Source organism: Enhydra lutris, unplaced genomic scaffold (genome assembly GCF_002288905.1).
Source record: "Enhydra lutris kenyoni isolate GAN:26980312 unplaced genomic scaffold, ASM228890v2 scaffoldscaffold89, whole genome shotgun sequence".
NCBI classification, from domain to species: domain Eukaryota; kingdom Metazoa; phylum Chordata; class Mammalia; order Carnivora; family Mustelidae; genus Enhydra; species Enhydra lutris.
This window is the reverse complement of record NW_019154173.1, coordinates 310,429-334,724: the sequence shown is the minus strand read 5'-3', so window position 1 is coordinate 334,724 and position 24,296 is coordinate 310,429. Positions and strand designations below refer to the sequence as shown.

At 42.9% G+C, this 24,296-nt stretch overlaps 1 protein-coding gene across 1 annotated transcript; it reads left to right on the top strand.

Annotated features, from left to right (window-relative positions):
• Nucleotides 1–2,184: 2,184 nt before the first annotated feature.
• Nucleotides 2,185–21,963, top strand: LOC111162153 (zinc finger protein 449). Its single transcript, XM_022526343.1, has 4 exons — nt 2,185–2,610; nt 4,606–4,810; nt 20,733–20,846; nt 21,038–21,963. The coding sequence occupies exons 1-4, from the start codon at nt 2,257–2,259 to the stop codon at nt 21,919–21,921; spliced, it is 1,557 nt and encodes a 518-aa protein (XP_022382051.1). The 5' UTR covers nt 2,185–2,256; the 3' UTR covers nt 21,922–21,963.
• Nucleotides 21,964–24,296: the final 2,333 nt, after the last annotated feature.

Genomic DNA, 24,296 nt, shown 5'->3' with positions numbered 1-24,296 from the left:
GGGAGAGCCGTGGGCGCCGAGGCGGTGAGTCCCCGAGCGGCCAGAGGGCGTGGCCGTCCCTGGGGCGCTGGCGCGGGCGCGGGCGGCGGGGCTCACATCCCGCTAGGGCTAAGCCAAACGGCGGCCGCCAACCCTGACCCGTCGGCGGCCGCGTGGACGAGCGACGGGCGGCGGGCCCCTATCCGGCCCGGGTTCCCGCTGCCGCTCCCTGCGACCCGGCCGGGCCTTCCCGGGGTTGTCCCGGGCCAGATCGCCCATTGGGGCGCCGGGACGTCCTGTGGGGAGCGCGCGGGGGCCGTGCCCGCGCCCCGGGCAGCCGATTTGTAATCGGCTTTTAGACGTTCCCGCGACGTGTCTCTCCTCGCTTTTCCGCGAGTGCCCGCTTTGCACACACCCTCTTTATCCGTGGGCCGTGTGAGCGCGGGCTCGCTCGGGCCGGTGTGGGGAGAAGCCGTGAGTCCTGAGGTGCAGCGAGGTTTCCCTGCGGGAGGGCGGGTGGAGGGACGGCGGGACAGTGAGGGCCCCGCTGGACGCGGTGGAGCGTTCGGGCCCCTCTGGGGAGGGCGGCGGGCTGCGAGGCTGAGCAGGGTCAGGGCGGGTCCACAGCCCAAGCCGGCCGGGGTCCTGGATGCCTTCCAGAGAAGAGGGTTCGGTGCCCAGGCGGGGACGTGGAGGCTTTCTAGGAATGAGTCGTGGGGAGCAGTAACCTTGCTGGAGCGCTTCCTCTGGGCCGGGCTAGGCCAGGCGTGGCTCCTGTTCGCTTCCACGCAGCTGCAACCACCGCATTTTCTGAATTCGATGCTATGATTATTTTCATGTTAAGGAGAAACTGGGTGTTAGGGTCACAAAGCGAGCAGGTTATCACATGTGGATGCGTCTGCTGCTAAAAGTTCAGGTTACCGTCAAGATATAGTATAGGGTCACGGTGTACGTTTGGGATGACTAGGTAGGGAGATTATGAGTGTTTTTTGCCCTGTGCCACTCCAGGGAAGAGGACGGTTATGTGAGGCATCTTGGCAAATATAGAGAGAGAATCCATAGCATAGGGTGGGTACTGGTATTGAGACCTGGTCTGTACCAGTCAGTGACCTCAGACATTGCACTATGAACATCTGGATGATTTTTAGATATGAATGTTGCAGAGATCTGTTCATTCTAACCTTCTCACCATTTCCCTCTGGCATTGACCATGAGACCTGAGACAGCTTATTCAGTGCTCCAGAGCCTCCAGCCTCAGTCAGCTCCTATGTACCCAGGACATCATGCTAGTCCCCACCTGCTCGCTCTGGGTGAACACCACGTGACCTGCCACATGTGGGAGACTTGGAACAGCACTGGGACATAGTGTCATGAACGTGATCAGTGTCCTTGGTTACCCGTGCGGACCAGATGGCTGGTCACCTGCCCTGTGGCAATGTGTTGTTGTCATGAGAAAGCCCTCTGACTTGCCATCACAGGACGAGGGTCAGGCCACTGTTGGTGGAAGTACATGTAGGTTGAGAGGAGAAGAATGAAGGGTTGTGGATTGGCAGCCTGTGGACGCGAGGCTCTAGGCAAGATGCCGATGGCTGAAGGTGACCATGGGTCACTGCAAGGCACATGGACTTTATGGTCATTCATCAGTGCTCCCCTGTTTCTTTTGTGGCCTGTATATATTCAGAGGCACAAGACAGCTTGTATGAGACTGGGAGTTAGTTTACAGGCCAGCACATCTATGGTGGCTCATTTATGGGAAGAGGTCTTAGCCTTGGATCAAAGGAATTCTAGAGGCGAGCTCTCCGGTAGAACCTTCTACAATGTTATCTTTGGAGCACTTGAAATGTGGCTAGTTTGAATGAGAAACTGAATGTGCGGTTTCAATGGATTTAAACTGAAACAGTCCCATGGAATCTGTGGCTACCATATCGGGTAGTGGAGCTCTAGAGGGTCCGTGTATGGTCGAGAACATTTTGTGAATTTTGGAAAATGGATGCAGAATTCGATGTGTCTGTGTGTTTTTCTAGGAAGTGATTCCATGGTCTTCATTAGATTCTCAAAATCACCAACAAAGATTAAGGTCTGCTGCTCTAGGGCATGGTGGAAAGTGAGCAAGTTAAGGGAGCCGAGTATGGCCATTGGTAACCACTGCTGTTCCCCCTTTCTCGTTTTGTCCTGTCCTCAGCTGTGGGTGGCTCCCCCTTGACGCCTAAAGAGAGGAGCACATTGGAATCTGAGACTTCAGGCCCCAGAGAAAGTGTACACGGCCAGAACGGGGCGATGGCGGTGGCCCTGGGTTGTGCCATTCAGGCCTCACTGAATCAGGGCTCCGTGTTTCAAGACTATGATGCCGACTGTGAAGTCTTCCGTCAGCGCTTCAGGCAGTTCCAGTACAAAGAAGCAGCTGGGCCTCATGAAGCTTTCAACAAACTCTGGGAGCTTTGCTGTCAGTGGCTGAAGCCAAAGATGCGTTCTAAGGAGCAGATTCTGGAGCTGCTGGTGTTGGAGCAGTTCCTAACCATCCTGCCCACGGAGATAGAGACCTGGGTGAGGGAGCATTGCCCAGAGAATAGAGAAAGAGTTGTGTCACTGATAGAAGACTTACAGAGAGAACTGGAGATCCCAGAGCAGCAGGTGAGAAAGGAGTTTGGGATCTTGGTAATGAGACAAAAAGAAGTAGCAGAGACATCTGATACTCGAGCAGACATTTTCTGTTGTGAGCTCCGTGCTTTCCCTGAAGTTATTTTCATTTTTCCCTTCTGCTGGAATTAGCAGATATGGCTCAGCAATTCTCAGCTGTTAAACCCCACTCCTGTTCTGGAACAAATACTTGGTACTGCACCTTCTACTATCCTGAAGTGAAATTTATGTAGAATGTAACCTGCTTCCATACACAAAATCAAAAACATTGCTATGAGAAGTGCTCTGTGGTCTGTGGGCCAAATGCAGCTCATGGCCTCTTTTCTGCAGCCCGTGAGCTAATAATGATTATTGCCTTTTTTATTTTTTATTTTTTATTTTATTTATTTAATTTTTATTTTTAAAAGATTTTTAAAATTTATTTGTCAGAGAGAGAGAGAGAGAGAGAGAGACCAAGTAGGGGGAGCAGCAGGCAGAGGGAGAAGCAGGCTCCCTGCTGAGCAAGGAGACTGATGTGGGACTTGATCCCAGGACTCTGGGATTATGACCTGAGCTGAAGACAGCTGCTTAACTGATTGAGCCGCCCAGGCACCCCTGGTTATTACCTTTTTAGAGGGTTGTTAATACAAGAACTGGACACAGTAGACCAACATGCCCCACAAAGTGTAAATTATTTATTATCTGACTCTTTTTTTTAATATTTTATTTATTTATTTGACAGACAGAACTCACAAGTGGGCAGAGAGGCAGGCGGGGTTGGGGGGAGCAGACTCCCTGCTGAGCAGAGAGCCTGATGCAGGGCTCGATCCCAGGACCCTGGGATCATGACCTGAGCCAAAGGCAGAGGCTTAACCCACTGAGCCACCCAGGTGCCCCTTAACTGACTCTTTGTAAGAAGATGTTGCCGATCTGAGTGAAGTTGAGCCCAGAAAAGACATAAAGGAATGTAGTTTGTCACCATCAAACGAGTGTGCAAACACACACGTTGGGGCTTGACCGCACCTGAAAACCTCATGAGGTTGTCACATGCTCACGTCTATGCAGAGACTCACTGCGAAGGCGACAGCCACTGGCTCGGCTGGTCTCTGACTTTCCCAAGTGGCCACACGTGTTAGTCCGGCTGAACAATAAGTGATAGAGTGGTTGCCTGATGTCCAAAGTAGGGCATTCCCAGAAGATTCAAGTCATGCTAAATCATGCAGAAATATTTCGTGACTGTATGAGTACTGGGGTGATATTGACAGGCTCTTTGTCCCTAGATGAAAGTTTGTGGGGGCACTCCAGAGTTGGTGGGGGCCCGGAGCAGTTCCACACTGGGAATGAGACTCCCATCTCCGTCTGCTAAGTTCGGACAGTCACCTGCCATGGTACCGCATCAGCCTTTGGTGGCGGTGCCATTGCCCCCCACTCAGAGTCCCCTGGCACGGGGCAGAACTTTTGGTGGAAGGGAGAAAGGGCTTCCTGTTGGGCAGTTGTTGCTCTGCAGGTAGCCTGCCAGAGCCAGAGTCTTCCAAAGTTTCCTGTTGCCCACCCCCATCCCCCAGGAGAGAATGAATTCATGGTGTTCCCTTCCTTTCTCTGTCTGCTGGCTTTGGCTTGCTCTCTAGGATTTTATCCACCTGTGGCCTCATTGTGCACTGCCCAGTGCGGTAGCCACCAGCCAAGAGTGGCTCTTGAGCACCTAGCGATGTGGCTAGTCCACACTGAGATGCACTGTGAGTATAAAACGCTCCTCCCATTCAGAAGACCGAGTCAGAAAGAGAAAGTAGGTGAAATGTCTGATGAATGCTTGTCCATATTGATTACATTCCGAAAGTACGATATTTTAGCCATATTGGGTGAAATCGTGCATGTCATTATGATCGACTTCACCAGTGTCTTTTTTTATGTGGGTCCTGGAAAATTAAAATCACATGGGTGGCTCCTGTTGTTGTCCCTGGGCAGTGCCGGTGTCGACTGGAGAGTGATGGGTTGTGCCCTTTCCCCCAGATCGATAGGCAGGAAATGCTGTTGGAGGAGCTGGCACCAGTGGGCCCGGCACATGTACCACCAAACATCCACCTGGAGTCGCCCCCGCTGCAGGTGATGGGACCTGCCCCGGACGCCCCTGGTGCCGAGGCCTGGATGCCCCAGGCAGGGCTGCCAGAGCTGGGCTACGGAGCTGCTGAGGACTGCCAGCCCTTCCTGGACCCTGGTAAGGCAAGGGGTTCACTTCCTTTCTGTGGTTCGTGTTTTGAGAGCTTGAGAGCTCCCCAGGTTTGGGGTTGGGTTAGAAACACCAATTACTGGATGGAAGCAGACCACTGTGATCAGGAGTACGAGGAGGGGTGCCCTCTGGGAATGGCTGGGAACAGAGTGGGGGACATGAGGTTCAGAACCCCTTCAGCTGATGACCCTGCTCAAGAAGCCTATTTTTCTCCTTTCAGTGTTTTTTTTTATTATTGTAAAATACACACATCCCAAGATTTGGTGTCTTAATCATTTTGACGTGTATAGTTCAGTGGTATAGAATACATTCGTAATGTGGAACCATCCCTACCATCCATGTTCATAACGACTTTCATTCTGTAAAACTGAAACCCCATACTCATTTAAACAAAAACTCCACATCTCCCCAGCCCCTGGAGACTACGATTCAACTTTCCATCTCTCTGAATTGGACTCCGCTATGTACCTCGTATAAACGGGATCATATAGTATCTGTCATTTTGAGACTGGTTTATTTCACTTAGCAGAATGTCCTTCACGTTTATGCAGGTTGTAGTGTGGGTCAGTGTTTCTATCCAAGTAAAGGCTAAAAAACATTTTGTTGATCTGTTTTCCATAGGCATATACTTGGGTTGCTTCTGTGTTTTAGCTGTCCTGAGTAATGCCTGTATGAACATGGGTGTGCACATACCTTTTTGAGGCCCCACTTTTACTTCTTTTGGGCACACAACCAGAGGTAGAATTGCTGAATCACACGGGAATTCTATTTTTTTTAAAGATTTTATTTATTTATTTGACAGACAGAGATCACAAGTAGGCAGAGAGGCAGGCAGAGAGAGAGGAGGGGAAGGAGGCTCCCCGCTGAGCAGAGAGCCCAATGCGGGACTCGATCCCAGGATCCTGAGATCATGACCTAAGCAGAAGGCAGAGGCTTAACCCACTGAGCCACCCAGGTGCCCCGGGAATTCTATTTTTAATTGAGGAGCAGCCTCCACAGCGGCTGCACCAGTTTCCATGCCCCCCGACAGTGCATAAACTTTCCGGTTTCTCCACATGCTCACCAACACTTGTTGCTTTCCGATTTGTGATAGCAGCATTCCTCATTGGTGTGGGGTGGCCTCTCAGGGTAGTTTGGATTTGCATTTCTCAAGTGATTAATGGTATTGAGCATGTGCTGATTGACCGTTCGGATATCTTCTTTGGAGAAAGTCAGTTCACGTCCTTCGAGCATTGCAAAATCCACTTGCTTTTTGTCATTGAAATTCAGAGTTCTCTATATATTCCGGATATTAATTCCATATCAGATAGGATTGGCGAATATTTTTCCCATTTGTCGGTTGCCTTTTTACTCTGTTGAAGCTTTTGATGGATAAATTTTTAAATTTTTCATGAAGTACTCTGTGCCCACTTTTTTCTTTTGTTGCCTATACTTTAGGTGTCATATCCAAGAAATCATTGCTGAATTCAATGTCTTCAAGCTTTTCCTCTAGGTTTTCTTCCAAGTTTTATAATTTTAGGTCCTAATTTTAGGAATTTGATCCGTTTTGTGTTAACTTTTGCATGTGCTCTTACGTAAGGTTCTAACTTCATTTATTTGCACATGCATAATCCAGTTTTCCCAGCACCGTATGTTGAAAGATTATTGTTTCGCTATTGAATGATCTTGGTATTGTTGTTAACAATCACTTCCACATATATATGAAGGTTTATTTATGTGCTGTCTATTGTATTCCGTTGGTCTATATGCCTGTCTTTATGCCAGTAGCAACCTATTTTGATTACTGTCACTTTTTAATAAGTTTTGAAATCAGGAAGTGTGAGACCTCTAGCTTTGTTCTTCCTTTCCAAATTTTTTTTTGTTTATTTGGGCATCCCTGGAAATTCCATATAAATTTTAGGTATGGATTTTTCTATTAAAATTTTTTTTTAGAGAGAGTGAACAGTGGTTGGGGGGAGAAGGAGAGAGAGAATTTTAATAGGCTCCATGCCCAGGGCGGAGCCTGATGTGGGGCTTGATCTCATGATCTTGAGCTCATGACCTGAGCTGAAATCAAGAGCTGAATGGTTAACTGACTGAGCCATCCAGGCGCTCCTGGGCTTTTCTTTTTTTCTTTATTATGTATTTTTTATTTAAAGATTTTCATTTATTTGACAACAGAGATCTCAAGTAGGCAGAGAGGCAGGCAGAGAGAGAGGAGGAAGCAGGCTCCCAACTGAGCAGAGAGCCCAATGCGGGGCTCGATCCCAGGACCCTGGGATCATGACCTGAGCCAAAGGCAGAGGCTTTAACCCACTGAGCCACCCAGGCACCCCAGGTTTTTCTATTAATGCGAAAAAGAGTATCCTTGGGGTTTTGATAGATTGTATCGAATCTGTACATCACTTTTGGGAGTATTGACATCTTAACAATATCAAGTTATCTAGTCCATGAACATGGGATGTGTTTTCCTTTGCATCTTCTTTATTTTCTTTTATCAGTGTTTTGTAATTTTGATCGTACAAGTCTTTCACATACTTGTTTAAGTTAACTCCTAAGTATTTTATTCTTTTCAATGCTGTTATACGTGAAATTGTTTTCATAGTTTCCAGAATTTTTCATTGTTCATTGTTAGTATATAGAAATGGAACTGATTTTTGCAAGTTCATTTTGTATCCTGGTATTTTGCTGAATTCATTTATGAATTTTAACAGTTTTTTAGTGGAAACTTCAAGGGTTCTGCAAATTAGATCATATCATCTTCCAATGGAGACCATTTTACTTCGTCCTTTCCAATTTGAATGCCTTTTTCTTTTTATCGCCTAATTGCTCTAGCTAGAACTTCTAGTACTGTGTTAAATAGAGTGGCCAAAGCAGGCATCCTTGCCTTCTACCTGACTTTAGAGGGAAAGCTTTCAGTCTTTCACCATTGAGTATAAAGTTCCCTGTTGGATTTTCCTGTATGGCTTTTATTATGTGGAGGTAGTTTCCTTCTGTTCCTATTTTGTTGAGTGTTTCTCTTTTTTATCATGAAAGGATGTTGAATTCTGTTCAGTTGCTTTCCCCACATCCTTTGAGATGATAATGTGTTTTTTTCCCTTCATTTTGTTAATGTGGCATATTGTATTGACCGATTTTCATATGTTGAAACATTCTTGCATTCCAGGAACAAATATCACATGGTTGTGATGTATCATCCTTTAAATATGCTGCTGAATTCAATTTGCTAAAATTTTTTCAGGTTTTTTTTTTTAATCAGTGTTCATAAGGGATATTGGTGTGTCATTTTCTAATAGTGTCTTTTCTGGCTTTGGTATTGATAATGTTGGCCTCAGAGAATTAAGTTAGGAAGTGTCTCCTTCCCTTCATTTTTTTTTTTTAATTTGAAAAGCTTTTTTTTAAGAAGATTGTATTTATTTATTTATTTGAGAGAGAGAGCACAAACAGGGAGAGGGCAGAAGGAGAAGGAGAAACAGACTCCCCACTGAATAGAGGGCCCAGAGCAGGGCTTGATCCCAGGACTCCAGGATCAAGACCCGAGCAGAAGGCAGATACTTAACTGATTGAGCCACTCAGACGTGCCTTTTTGGAAGTTTAAGAACAATTTGTATTAGTTCTTCTCTACATGTTTGGTGGAAGCCACCAGTGAAGCTATCAGGTCTAGGGCTTTTCTTTGTCAGGAGACTTTTGATTGTTGCTTCAATCTCTTTACTGGTTATAGGTCTGTTCAGATTTTTCTCATTCTTTATGATTTAGTCTTGGTGGGTTTTGTGTTTCTGGTAATGTATCCATTTCATCTAGGTTATCCAATTTGTTTGTGTACAATTGTTCATAGTACTCTTATAATTCTCTTTATTTATGTAGAATCATTGGTAATATCGCCGCTTTAATTTTTAAAATTCTTTAAATTCAGTGTAGTTAACATATACTATATTAGTTCCATAGGTGGAATTTAGTGATTCGTCACTTACAAATAACCTAGTGCTCATCACATCACATGCCCTCCTTAATGCCCAATTACCCCATCCCGCCTCTCCCCTCCCCCTGTTTGTTTCCTAAAGTTCAGTGTCTCTTATGGTTTGCCTCCCTCTCTGTTTCATCTTATTTTATTTTCCCTTTTTAATTTTAATGATTTGAGCCTTTCTTTTTTTCTTAGTTCTTCTAGCTAAAGGTTTCTCAAGTTCATTGATCTTTACAAAAAAACAATTTTTGGTTTCATTGATTTTCCCTATTGTCTTTCTAGTCTTTATTTTGTTTATTTCTGCCTATTCTTTATTGCTTCCTTCCTTCTACTAGCTTTGGGTTTAGTTTTTTTTTTTTTTCTTATTAGTTCCTTAAGTTATAAAGTTATGTTATTGTTTTGGGATCTTTTTTGTTTACTAATGTAAGTACTTATAACTATAAATTCCCGGTACTTTGCATTTTCATTTTCATTTATCTCTAAGTATTTTCCTTTTTTTTAAGATTTTATTTATTTATTTGACAGAGAGATCACAAGTAGGCAGAGGGGTAGGCAGAGAGAGAGAGGAGGAAACGGCTCCCTGCTGAGCAGAGAGCCCGATGTGGGGCTCGATCGCAGGACCCTGAGATCATGACCTGAGCTGAAGGCAGAGGCTTAACCCACTAAGCCCCTCAGATGCCCCTATTTCTATGTATTTTCTAATTTTCTTTGTGATTTCTTCTTGCATACATTGGTTGTGTAAGAGGTGTTATTTAATTTTCACAAATTAGTCAATTTTCCAGTTTTCCCTTTGTTTTATTTCTCATTTCATCCCATTGTGGTTAGAGTATGTACTTTGAATGATATCCATTTTTTAAATATATTGGAACTAACTTGTGGCCTAACATACAGTCTGTATCCCAGAAATTGTCTCAGGTGCACTTGAAAAGAATCTGACATTTTTATTCTAGCCATCTTAGTAGGTGTTAAGTGCTATCTAATTGAGGTTTGATTTGCATTTCTTCAAAGACTAATGGTGTTGAGCATCTTTTCATGGACTTAGCAGTCATTTGTATATATTTATTGGAGAAATGCCTATTTAGAGTTTTTGCCTGTTTTTAAATTGGATTATATGAGTTTTTATTATTGAGTTGTATATGACCTTTGCATATTCTAGATAAAGTCTGTTACTAGATATATGATTTGTAAATATTCTTTCATGTTCTGTGGTTTGTCTTTTAACTTTCTTTTTTTTTTTTTTAAAGATTTTATTTATTTATTTATTTGACAGAGATCACAAGTAGGCAGAGAGGCAGGCAGAGAGAGAGGAGGAAGCAGGCTCCCTGCTGAGCAGAGAGCCCGATGCGGCCTCGATCCCAGGACCCTGAGATCATGACCTGAGCTGAAGGCAGAGGCTTAACCCACTGAGCCACCCAGGCGCCCTTAACTTTCTTTTTTTTTAAAAAAGATTTTCTTTATTTGTTTGAGAGAGAGCACGAATGAGAGCAGCAGGCAGAGGGAGAGGAAGAAGCAGGCTTCCTGCTGAACAGGGAGCCAGAGGTGGGACTCGATCCCGGGACCCTGGGATTGTGACCTGAGCCAAAGGCAGACACTTCAGTGACTGAGCCAGCCAGGCGCCCTTCTTTTCACTTTCTTTCTTTTTTTTTTTTCTTTCTTTTCACTTTCTTAATTGTGTTCTTTTAGCACAGTTTTTAAAAAATTTTTGATAGTCCAGTTTAATTATTTTTTCTTTTGTTGCTTATGTTTTTTATGTCAGATCTTAGAAATCATTGCCTAATACAAGGTCATGAAAATTGACCCCTAAATTGTCTCCTAAGAGTTTATAGTTTTAGCTTACATTTAACCCAATTCATATTCAGTTAATTTTAGTGTAAGTTGCACAGTAGTGGTCCAAATAATATGTATATGTATATTTATATTTTTTAAAATTGTAGTTATTTGAGAGAGAGAAAGCACGAGCAGTGGGGATGGGCAGAGAAACAGGCTCCCCACTGAGCAGGGAGACTGACATGGGGCTTGATCCCAGGACCCCAGGATCATGAACTGAGCCGAAGGCAGAGGCTTAACCCACTGAGCCACCCAGGCGCCCCTATTTATATAAATTTTTGCATATTCAGTTGTTTCATCATGATTCGCTAAAAAGGTCGTTTTTTTCACATTGAAAGGCCTTGAAACCCTTGTCAAAAATCAGTTGATGGGGCGCCTGGGTGGCTCAGTCAGTTAAGCCTCTGCTTTAGGCTCAGGTCATGATCCCAGGGTCCTGGAATTGATTCCCAGGTTGGGGGGGCCTCCCTACTCAGCAGGGAATCTGCTTCTCCCTCTGAGCCTCCCCCCACTCATGCTCTTTCTCTCAAATAAATAAACAAAACTTAAAAAAATCAGTTTCCCACAGGTATATGGGCTTTTTGCTGGACAGTCATGTCTATTCTACTGATGATCGATTCTACTTTCCAAAAAATATGTCTATTTTTTTTGGAAATACCACAGTGTCTTTATTATTGCATTGTAGTATTTTGGAAACATGAAAGCGTGATGGCTCTCAACTTTTCTATTTTTCAAGATTGTTTTGGCTGTTCTGAGTTTGTTACAACTCCATATGATATTTAGAATCAGCTTATCACTTTCTACAAAGAAGTCAGCTGGGTTTCTGGCAGGGGCTGTGTTGAACATGTAGATCAGTCTGGGGAATATTGCCGTGTTAACAATATTAAATTTGTGATGCATGCACATGGGGTGCTTTTCCATTTATTTAGATCTTATTTCAGTTTTATAATATTTTATAATTTCCCAAGTGTAAGTTTTAAACTGCTTTTATTAAATTTGTTCCTAAGTATTTTATTCTTTTTTAATAGCATTGTCAATGGAATTATTTTCTTTTTTTAAAAGATTTTATTTATTTATTAGAGAGAGAGGGAGAGCACAAGTAGGGGAAGCGGCAGGCAGAGGGAGAAGCAGGCTCCCTGCTGAGCAAGGAGCCTGGCAGTGGACTCTGCCCCAGGACCTTGGGATCAACCTGAGCGGAAGGCAGACACTTAACCTCCTGAGCCACCCAGGTGCCCCTAGATATGTGAAGTCCTTGATCTCACAAAGCTTACATTCTAGATGGAAGAGACCAACTTATAAACAAATAATGTTACAAAGTAGTAAATGTCAGAGAGTAAAACAGGGAGATGATACTGAAATCTGACAGGGCTGTTTTATTTCTGGTCAGGGAAGTTATCTCTGAGGAGGTGACATTGGAGCTGGACCTGATTAATAAGGAGCCAGTCACATCAAGTTCTGGGAGAAGAGCCTTCCACAGAGTGATCTTTTTTTGTTTCTTTTTTTTTTTTCCTGATTGCCCTGGCTAGGACCCCCAGTACAATGTTGAACATAAATGGTGTGACCGGGCATCCTTGTCTTGTTCCTTATTTCAGGGGAAATGTACTTAGTCTTTTGTCATTATTTATAATATTAGCTATGAGTCTTTCATAGATTCCTTTTAGGAAATTCCCTTCTACTCATGGAATATTGAGTGTTTTTATCAAGAAACTGGTGAATTTTGTCACATATCTTTTATGTGTCTATTGAGATGACCATGTGGTTTTTACTCTTCATTCTTTTGTAATGGTATATTTCCTTAACTTCTTGTTTAAATATATTATTTATTTGACAGAGAGAGGGACAGCGAGAGAGGGAACATAAGCAGGGGGAGAGGGAGAGGGAGAAGCAGGCATCCCTGCTAAGCAGGGAGCCTGATATGGGGCTCAATCCCAGAACCCCGAGATCATGACCTGAGCTGAAGGCAGATGCTTAACTGACTGAGCCACCCAGGCACCCCTATTTCTTTAACTTTTGAATGTTAAGTCAACATTGCATTCCTGAGATAAATACCACTTGATCCTGGTGTATAATTCATATTATATGTTGCTGGAGTTGGTTTGCTAGTATTTTGTTGAAGATTTTTGAATCCATTTGCATCAGAGATACTGGTCTATAGTTTTTTTGGTCCTGTCTTTATCAGATTTTGTTATCAGGGTAATACCGGCCTCATAGAATGAGTGGCAAAGTCTTCCCTCCTTTTCTAGTTTTTGAAAGTGTTTAGGGAGAATTTCTATTCTTTCTTTTGTTGTTTATACTTTGGATGTTATATTTAAGAAACTGTTGCCTAATTCAAGGTCATGAAGATTAATACCTTTGTTTCCTTCTAAGAGTCTTGTGGATTTAGCTCTTAAATTTAGGTCATTGATCCATTCTGAATTAACATTCGTATGTGATGTGAGGAGGGGGACCTTCATGCTTTTGCCTGTGCACATCCAGTTGTCCCAGCACCATTTGTGGACAAGACTGTTCTTTCCCCATGGAATTGTCTTAGTACCTTTATAACAAGTCAGTTGCTAATGCGTGTCAAGGATATTTGATATTTCTTAAATATTGATTCTATTCCATCGATACATTTTTCTTTCCTTATGCCATTAAAGAATGTTGGAAAGTATTGCATTCTCTTCTGTTCAGTGAGACATTATGTAGAATCAGTGTTACTTCTTTTTCTTTAAGATTTTATTTATTTTTCTGACAGAGAGAGAGAGACGGCAAGAGAGGGAACACAAGCAGGGGGAGTGGGAGAGGGAGAAGCAGGCCTCCCGCTCAGCAGAGAGCCCAGTGTGGGGCTTAATCCCAGGACCCGGGGATCATGACCTGAGCCAAAGGTAGATGCTTCAGTGACTGAGCCACCCAGGCGCCTCTGAGAACATTATTTCTCGAGTGGTGTATCTGGCTGTTCACTTTGCTTGGAAGCAGAAATGGCCTAAGGGTATGGCTTTTACATTTTTGAACATTTGTTTTATGGTATAGCGTTTTGACTGCCCTGGAGAATTTTCCATATGCACTTGAGAAGAATGCATATTTTACACTTCTTGGTTGGAGTATTCTTTTTTTTTTTTTTTAGATTTTATTTATTTATTTGAGAGAGAGACAGGAAGAGAGAGCATGAGAGAGGAGAAGGTCAGAGGGAGAAGCAGACTCCACGTGGAGCTGGGAGCCCGATACGGGACTGGATCCCGGTACTCTGGGATCATGACCTGAGCTGAAGGCAGTCTTTCAACCAACTGAGCCACTCAGGCGCCCTTGGTTGGAGTGTTCTATGAATGACTGTGACATTTAGTTGGCTCGTAAGTTTTTGTCTTCTCTTTTTGACCTTCTGCCTAATTTTCTATCCAGCAGTGTAGAGAGGGATTGAATTCTCCAACTGTCATTGCTCAGTTGTCGTATTGCTTTTACTATTTGTCAGTTTTTGCAATCATGCATTTGGTACTCTGTTTTTCAGTGTGTGCATGGTTATAATCATTCTATCTTCCTGATTGATTGGTCATTTTATCATTATAAAATGATCCTCTTTATCTCTAGTAACTTTTTTTGTTCTGATGTCCATTTTGTCTGCTCTTAGTGTAGTCACTCTGGCGGTCTTGGGGTTATTTGCATGATACATCTTTGTCCCTCCCTCTACTTTGGTCTCTTTATCTTTGAATCTAAAGTGTCTCCCATAGGCAGCATGTAGTTGGATTTTTATTTTTATTTTTATTTATTTTTATTTTTTAAATTATTATTGTTTTTTAATTATTACTTTTTTGTTTGACGGACAGATCACAAGTAGGCAGAGAGGCAGGAAGAGAGAGAGGGGGAAGCAGGCTCCCCACTGAGCAGAGAGCTGGATGCGGGGCTCCATCCCAGGACCCTGGGATCATGACCTGAGGCGAAGGCAGAGGCCTTAACCCACTGAGCCACCCAGGCGCCCCGTGTAGCTGGATTTTTAAAATCTAGTAGGACAGTCTCTGCCTTTTGATTGAATTGTTTAACCCATACATATTTAATCTTATTTTTGATATGGTGTAATTTATACCTGCCATTTTACTTTTTGTTTTCTGTATGTCTCATATCTTTTTTGTTTCTCTTTCCTTCATTTGCTGATTTCTTTTGCACAAAAGTAATTATTTTGAATGTAGCACTTTACATAAGTGAAGTTTCAGCATTTTTTTTTGTTATTTCCTTAGTGGTTACTCTAGAGATTAGCCGTACATCTTACCATCATCAGCTTTAGACTCACATTAATTTATTGCTAGTGAAATATAGAAATATTTCTCCAGGCGTGCCTGGGTGGCTCAGTTGATGAAGCATCCAGTTCTCCATTTCGGCTCAGGTCATGATCTCAGGGTTGCTAGATCAAGCCCAGTGTTGGGCTCTGCACTGGGCATGGAGCTTGGTTAAGATTCTCTCTCTCTGGACGCCTGGTGGCTCAGTCTATTGAGTGTCTGCCTTTGGCTAGGGTCATGATCCCAGGGTCCTGGAATCGAGTCCCACATTGGGCTCCTTGCTCACTGGGGAGCCTGCTTCTCCCTCTGCCTGCTGGTCCCCCCTGCTTGTGCTCTCTCGCTCTCTCTCTCTCTCTCTCTGACAAATAAATAAAATCTTAAAAAAACAAGATTCTCTCTCTCCCTCCCTCTCTGCCCCTCCCCCCTAAAAAATTTTTCCTATATAGCTGTATTCTCTTTTCTCCCTTCTTGTGGTATTGCTATCATACATATTACATTAAAAATGTTAGAAACTCAAAAAAAGAAACTCAGCTGTGTATTGTTAAAGATACTAGTTTATGTCATTTTAAGTCTTCTAAAAGAGCTAGAGAGAGAAGGAATACAAATAGATATTATAGCTTTTGTTATATTAACCTTATTTATATTTCTGGTTTTCTTCATTTTTCCTGTAGATTTATTTATTTATTTATTTATTTATTTAATTTTATTTTTTTATTAACATATAATGTATTATTAGCCCTAGGGGTTTCCTGTAGATTTTTAGTTATTAACTGGAGTAATTTCTTTTTCTTTTTTTTAAGATTTTATTTATTTATTTGACAGAGATAGAGATCACAAGTAGGCAGAGAAGCAAACAGAAAGAGTGGGGAAGCAGGCTCCTCGTGGAGCAGAGAGCCTGATGTGGGGCTCGATCCCATGACCCTGAGATCATGACCTGAGCTGAAGGCAGAGGCTTAACCCACTGAGCCACCCACGTGCCCCTGGAGTCATTTCTTTTTTTCTTTTTTTTTTTTTTTTAAAGATTTTTTTTATTTATTTGACAGAGATCACAAGTAGGCAGAGAGGCAGGCAGAGAGAGACAGGAGGAGGAGGCAGGCTCCCTGCTGAGCAGAGAGCCCGATGCGGGACTCGATCCCAGGACCCTGAGATCATGACCCGAGCCGAAGGCAGAGGCTTTAACCACTGAGCCACCCAGGCGCCCCTCATTTCTTTAGCCCAGTACATTTTGCTCTCATCTGCTCTCATATATTACATTTCTAGATTATTTGCCCAATAGTGTACTACATATATATTGTTTTATACAATTGCTTTGAAAATCTTTTAAGAGAAAAAAAGAAACAAATTAGTATATACTGTCTTTTATAATTATATAATCACCCTTACTTGTGCCCTTTTGTGTGCGTGTGTGTGTATTTGAATTACCATTTGGAATCACTAGCTTTCAGACTGAGGAACTTCCTTTATTTAGTATTTCTTGTTAGGCAAGACTGCTACCAATGAATTCTCTCAGTTATTTTTTTAAAAGATTTTATTTATTTGACAGAGATCACAAGTAGGCAGAGAGGCAGGCAGAGAGAGGGGGGGAAGCAGGCTCCCTGCTGAGCAGAGAGCCCGATGCAGGGCTTCATCCCAGGACCCTGAGACCATGACCTGAGCTGAAGGCAGAGGCTTAGCCCACTGAGCCACCCAGGCACCCCCTCTCAGTTTTTCTTATTTTAAATGTTTAATTTTTTATTTGAGAGAGAGAGCACAAGCAGGGGACAGTCAGAGGGAGAGGGGGACGCAGACTCCCCACTGAGCAGGGAGCCCGATGCGGGACTCGATCCCAGGACCCTGTAATCATGACCTGTGCTAAAGGCAGATGCTCAACTGACTGAGCCTCTTTTGCTTATCAGATATGTTATTTCACATTCATTTGTTATTATTTATTTGTTTATTTTTGAGAAAGAGAGAGAGTGTGGGGAGGGGGCGTGATACAGAGGGAGAGAGAGAAGCTCAAGCAGCTTCCTGCCCAGTGCAGAGCCTGACATGGGGCTCAGTCTCATGAATCTGAGATCATAACCTGAGCCTAAATCAAGAGTCTAATGCTTAACTGGGCCACGTAGGGGTCTCTCACATTCATTTTAAAGCTAGCTTTTCCAGATATAAGATTCTTGGTTGGCATTTTTCATTTTTCTTTGAGCACTTTGAATATGCTATCCTCCTATCTTCTGGCCTCCACTGTTGCTGATGAAAACTCACTTTTAATTTCATTTGGCTTCCCTTGTAAATGACAAGTCGTTTTTCTCTTGCTCTCTTTCAAGGTTTTCTTTCTTTTCTGTGACTTTTAGGAGTTTTTACTATCATACGTCTGTTTGTAGCTCCCTTCATGTTTGTCTTACTTGGAGCTCATTGAGCCTCCTAGATGAGTAGATGAATGTGTTTCAGTATATTTGGGCAGTCTGGGTCCATTATTTGTTCCGTTTTTTCCCCTGCTCCTTTCTTTCCTCTCCTGGTTCTCATTATATACCTGTTAGTGCACTGAGTGGCTCCCCACTTTTCTCTGAGGTTCCATTAATTCCCCTTCGTTCTTTTTTTCCTCTGTTCTTCTGATAATATAGTCTCTATTAATGTATCTTCAAGTTCACTAATTCTTCTGACAGTTCAGATCTCTTCCAGAGCTGTTCTAGTGAATTTTCCATATCAGTTATTGTAGTTTTCAACTCCAGAATTTCCATTGGATGCTTTTTTATACTTTCTATTGATATTCTCTGTTTGATGTGATGTGATGTTTGTCATCCAATTTTACTTATTTAATCATGGTTTCCTTTCATTCTTGGAACATACTCATAATGGCTACTTTCAGGTCTTTGTCGAATTTAGTATGTAGTCACTAACATAGGCAGATTCTGTTGCCTGCTCTTTTTTTTTTCCAGAGTATGAGTCATACTTTCCTGTCCACATACCTGTCTCAGCATGTTTTGTTGGAAACTGGACATTTTAGATAATATATTGTACCAATTCTCTGTCCTTCTTTCTTCTCCCCAGGGCTTGTTATTGTTGGTTGTTTGTTTATTTGTTTGGTAAATGGCTGTATTATTTTAGTGAGGTCTAGTCCACTCTGAAATGTTAAGCATTCGATGTTGCTCATAAGGGAGCACAGCCCTGGCTGTGCACACAGTCACTGTCACCCTTGAATGACAATACTTTTTACAGGGTTTTCTTTGGCTGTCTCTTTCTCTGACCTGACCTAGCCATTAACTGCCAACTAATTGCTCTACTGTTTCCAACAGTGCTCTGGAGCATAAGCTCTTGGGAGATGAAGCCAGTCCATTTCAGATACCTCTGTTGGGCTAATTCCTGAGGTCAATTTTTGAGATTTGTTCTGATCCCAGAGGGGCTCCTCCTAGCTGTCTTTTCCCCCAGTTCTCTCCCACAAACTAGTCAGCCTACAGTTCAGGGTGTATAGTCAATAAATCTGTCAGATTCTTTCCAGTTGCCTTGCATTGTAACCTCTCCTCTTTTTGAGAGTATCCTTAGGCTCAACTGTTTCCACTCTCTGTTGCAAATGAAACCATTCCTGTGCGAATATGTTAGGAGCTGCCTGTTTTAAGGCCTGCTTCTCCCCCGCCCCCCAGGCCAAATCTCTGATCCCTCGCTCTGGAGGTGGGTGAAGTCTCCCAGTAACTTTGTCACTCTAGGAGCTGAGCTCGAGGTCCCAGTGTCAGGCCTTTCTGGGTTGCCGCTGCAGGCATAGAACCGCTGCCTTTGAGTCACAGTTGCCTTGCAAGGGCAATCTGGGAGTCCTGTAGGATTCTTAGCACCCGGGGTAGATCCTTCTTGCCACTGGGAGGGGCTGGGTGCATAAGGAGCCCCCTGCCTCTCAGCCACAGTTGCTTGGACTTGAGAATCAACAGTGGTTAGCTGGGGGTAGGATGAGAAGTGCTGACATCCTGCTCGTCCTGGGAAGATAGCCCTCTGAAGGGGAGCCCCGGACCCTTAGCTGTGCCAATCTAGAGTGGAGCTGAGAGAGGCACTAAAGACACTGTTGCGGTTTAAAATCTTAAGACTCTCCCTATTATTTGTGAATTTTAGCAGATTAACCAAAAAAGATGTTTCCTGGTTTGCTATAGGCCCTTAGGACCAGTTTTTGTTTTTTTAAATTTTTAATAATTTTCACCAGTTTCACCAAGAGGTTAAGTCCACAGAGCTCCTCATGGTCCTATGCTGGAAGTCCATCTCCCCTGCTATGTTTAGGTGATAAATCCGTATTTTATGCGTATGCCTTTGCTAACTCTGCTTGTTTCAAGTTTCTGTTTGCTCTCACTTTTCCTTCACTGTAGCTTTCCTTCCATGTGACCCCCAGTTTTGTTTGACGCATTCCTTATGACCCTTTGATCCCAGTCATAGCTCTGAAATCTAAACAAAAACAATATGAGTTTAAACAGAATTTTATTTGAAATGCATTTGTGCTTATCTTAAAAGGTCTTTTTTCTATGAAAATATAAAATAAGGTATTTTTGTCCACTTCCTGTTTTGACATGTTTTGAAACTTAAATTTTCATTAACTTGCTAATGTTATTTTAATCATGATAATATTTAAGAAGATAATGCTAATATTTATTTATTTATTTATAAGGAGTTTATTTATTTGATAGAGAGGGAACAAGTGGGTTGAGGGGCAGAGGGAGAAACGGACTCTTCGCTGAGCAAGGAGCCAGACACGGGTCTTGATCCGGGAACACCAGGATCATGACCTGAGCAGAAGGCAGACGCTTAATCAACTGAGCCACCCAGGTGCCGTAATGCTGATATTTAAACAGCATCCTGCATTTAGATTTATATTATTTTTTTAAAAGACTTTATTTATTTGAGAGAGTGAGCGCACAAGCAGCGGGGAGAGGCGGAGGAAGAGGGAGAAGCAGGCTCCTCGCCGAGCAGGGAGCCCAGCACGGGGTTCAATCCCAGGACCCTGGGATCATGACCTGAGCTAAAGGCAGACAGTTAACTGACTGAGCCACCCAGGTGCCCCTGCATTTAGATTTAAAATCAGCAATTTCCATCCCACACTGTATTGCAGACCAATACACTTTGCCAGAGCTGAGGAAGGTGAGGAAAGGTTGTGGAAAGAGAACACAAGCTACAGCAGCTCTCAGTGAGGAAAGGGGTGGTAGGACACTAGGGAACAGTAGTGTAGAATCTTGTTCCAGTTATTTTTTTTTTTTTAGGAGAAAATCTTAACCAAGCTACACGCTCAGTGCAGAGTGTGACTTGGGGCTCGATGTAACAACCCTGAGGTCATGATCTGAGCCGAAATCAAGAGTTGGACGCTCAACAGACTGAGCCCCCTGGGTGCTCTCTTGTCCGAGTTGTTCTTAGACTGGTAGTGAGAAACACTTTGGGAGTTGTTTGGGTTGATTTCAAGAGAGTGCGCTTCTGGGCTTGGGCTGAAACAAACACTGCTTTTGCTCATTGCCAGCTTCATCATTTTCCATTTTAATTTGAAAATCTCCATGGAAATTATTCTAGTAAAGAGTTTCATAACCCCTACTTTCAGCTCTCTCTTTGCTTGGTACTCAAGAGCAGCATTTCTCAGTTTTAATATGCCAGAAAATTGTGAAGATTTACTTCCCGTTTTGGTTCCGACCTGAATAATCGAATATCAAAATAGATACAGAAATCATTTAGTGCATTGATTTCAACACAGAAAAATTCACTCCCCTTTGGTAGATTAGAGGAGAGTAGCCTTGATTTTCACGTTTTGCTCTTATCTTTAAAAAAGAAAGAATCTTGTAAGAAGTCGGGGGTCAAGTCATTCTAACTGGGGAGGAAGTAGACATTAAGCAGCCACATGTCCAAGATACCATCAAGGAAAAACCTTGGTGACGTTAACTCTTATGCTTCTCATCTTTCTTACGGGCAGGATATCCAATACCAAAGCTTGACGTGAGCTTTCCGTTGGAGCCTCGGGAAGAAGCGTGGGTGAAGGAACTACAAGAGTCCAAAGAAATGAAGCAATTACTTGATTCTAAGATCGGTAAGTAATTATTCGTGGATACCACAGAAGAGCAAAAAGAAAAATTCAACCTTGATCAGGATAAAGAGTTTGGGATTCTCCTCAAAGTTTCTGCCTTCCTACTGGTGGTTTAATACAACTCTTCACTTTCCTTCACGGTTTTTTCCTCTGTGGGACACGGTGACAGCTGCTGTTTTTGTTTCTTCTTTCAGGTTTTGAGATTGGGATAGAAAATGAAGACGAAACTTCCAAACAGAAAAAACTGGAGAACATGTACCCATTTATTGTTACTCTAGAGGGGAACGCTCTCCACGGTCCCATTTTGCAGAAGGACTATGTACCATTGGAGAATCAGTGGGAGAGCCCCCCAGAGGACCTACAGACAGATTTAACAAAACTGGTAGATCAGCAGGAGCCCTCGGCAGGAGAGAAACCTGAAAATTCCAACTTGGAAGAACCTCTCAACCCCAGGCCCCAAAAGAAAAAGAGTCCAGGGGACAAACCTCACCGATGTCCTCAGTGTGGGAAGTGTTTCGCTCGGAAGTCACAACTTACAGGGCACCAGAGAATTCACTCAGGAGAGGAACCCCATAAATGCCCCGAGTGTGGAAAAAGATTCCTCCGTAGTTCAGACCTATATAGACACCAACGGCTGCACACGGGGGAGAGGCCCTATGAGTGCACCGTGTGTAACAAGCGATTCACTCGGCGGTCGCACCTGATAGGCCACCAGAGAACCCATTCAGAAGAAGAAACGTACAAATGCCTGGAGTGTGGGAAAAGCTTTTGTCATGGATCGAGTCTCAAAAGACACCTGAAAACGCATTCAGGTGAAAAACCTCACAGATGTCACAGTTGTGGTAAAAGTTTTAGTAGACTGACAGCTCTCACTTTGCATCAGAGAACTCACACGGAAGAGAGACCTTTTAAATGTAATTATTGTGGGAAAAGCTTTAGACAGAGACCCAGCCTTGTTATTCATTTGCGAATTCATACAGGGGAGAAGCCATACAAGTGCAGTCACTGTTCTAAAAGCTTCAGACAGAGGGCAGGCCTCATTATGCACCAGGTCACTCACTTTAGAGGACTTCTTTGAGAATCGTTAAAGGCAACAGGCTGCCACAGAGATTGACACTAACTAAAATAAAATAAAAAAAAAAAAAAGAAATTGACACTAACTTAAAGCAGCCTGTTTGTCTTGGAAGAACCTTTTTGTTTGAGCTTATGAGAACAGGTTTTAAAAACTATTCTGAACCCCATCTTCCAAAGTATATGAATTCTAGAGTATCCATCTACCTTTGCAATGTTCCCAGAGTTGGTTTATTCTGTCTCTTATTTTTTTTATTACAAGGAAATGTTTTGTGTCCCAGGCCAACCGTATCATAGATATAAAGCATATAATCGATGACAGTCCTTTTCAGGGTAGTGTTAATATGATGGATAACCGTGTCCATCAATGTATCTCCTATAGCAGCCCCAGAATTTTTCTGCTGTCATTGTTAAAGGCAATTATATTAGTTCAAAGCTTTATGTGTCCTAAGTAGCAAGAAAGGAGACAGTGTATTTTGTCAAATGATAGAAAAAAATGTGTCGGGAACACACGTGCCTGGTAAGAATGGGGTTATGTCCATTGGAAGTTTTTATGTTTAAGGAAATTAAGATTTTAACCTTTAGTTATGAGTTGTGCAGAGTTTGCTAGTCTGCTTAGTTGGTGGTCTGGGGTGATGCTACGTAGAACTGAGTATTTGAGGATTTCTTTTGTTCATGGAGTAAGTAAGCTCTTTGCGGAAGAGTCCATTTGACGGTTGATGTCATACAAGTAGAATCCGATTCAATTTAGACTGACTGAGGAACCAGTGTCCTTTGCTTTGTACTCTCCTTTGGTATTCACCCAATGTGTCTCTCAGTGCTTTTAAAATTTTACCCATTCTTTAATTCAGTGGCCCCCTAACTGTGTGTCGTAGGGCACTTAGTTCTGCAAGATATTTTGCAAATAACTCCAGGACTCCCTGCTGTCTCCACTTTCTAGATTGACAGTGCCCATCAGCCTGTGGGAGTGTCTGAGAGGCCCTCTGGTAAAGGTGGAAAAAAGCACCTCTTTTGGCACAGTGTTTTGCCAGCCTATTTGACCCCAGAACCCTTCGTCATGTACACCCAGTGATAACCCACGGAACTAGTATCCTGCAAATATTCCTTGGAACACACTGTCTTTAACAAATATATCTGTAGCTGTCAGTATAGTCTTGTTGCTCCCAAGCCTAGTTATCTCCAGTTGTTTCAAGGGTGTTATGAAAAGTTCTCTACATATATACATTTTTTTATGTAATACACACATCATTATGGAGGTGGGGGTCACTACTTGAGATAATTTGTACATCGCTCAGTGATTCTCAGCCTCTTTGGAATTTACTTATAACCACACACACATATTCCTACTTATATAAACATTCGCATGTAATCATGGTAATGACTCAAAGTCCTGTAACAAGGGAAGAACTCTCTTTGTCAGTTATAGCTGTTGGTACCTGAAAATAATCATTCAGCCTAGTTCCTTGTTACGAAACACAAGAGGTAGGACGTTCAAGAATTTTCCCTTTTTGAAGATACCAGTCATCCTTTCCCTAATCAAGAATGAGGGAAAGTATTTATATTTTTTCTATTCCATTGAAGTTCTCGGAAGTGATATTGACTATAAATATTTCGGGGGCAACTACTATGTGCCCAACTAGTCCTGTTCCAGGCTTAATGGAAACCAGTAAAGACATGAATCCATGAGTCCGGTTCATAAGGAGTTTATAATATCGTTAGTTAAACAAGAGTTGGGAAACACATGGAGAACAATGCAAGAGAGTTTGGAATTAAGTGCCAAATCATACCAAGTGCTAGAGCCAGGGTGTGTCTTTAATTCTTGTCATCCGGGTCCCTGTATGATGCTGCTATAAGTGTGGGGTTCACGTTGAGATCCCAGTAGCAATAAACACGTAACGTGGGAGGAGTCTGAATGTAGAGATGAACAATACGGAATGTAACGGCTTCTCTTTTCTCTCTTGTGGACTTGCATTCAAACCAGGACAGTGCCTTAGAATGGATGTGCCCAACTGCTCTGTATCTATGCAATATTTTAATAAAGTGGAAATGTGTATGCTCTTCCTGCTTCAGTCATATTTATATAGTGGTTTGCGCAACTCAGGACCGCTTCCCTGAGCTGTGGCGACAGGCACCGCGACTGGCTCCTGCTCCCACCAGTCCCCACCATGGTGCTGGGTTTAGGCATCATTCTGAACATTTAATACAGTCAGTTTTAGCTGGGAGGCTTAGCTGCCATCATCACATGAGCCCCTCCCCCCCCATCTATAGCCTAAACGCACAACTGGATTTCGCTGGTGAGAGAATGTCTGTTATCTATTTCGTTGTTCTAGTATCCTGTATATAACAGGCATTAACCCATATTTGTGGCACTGAGTCAAGAAA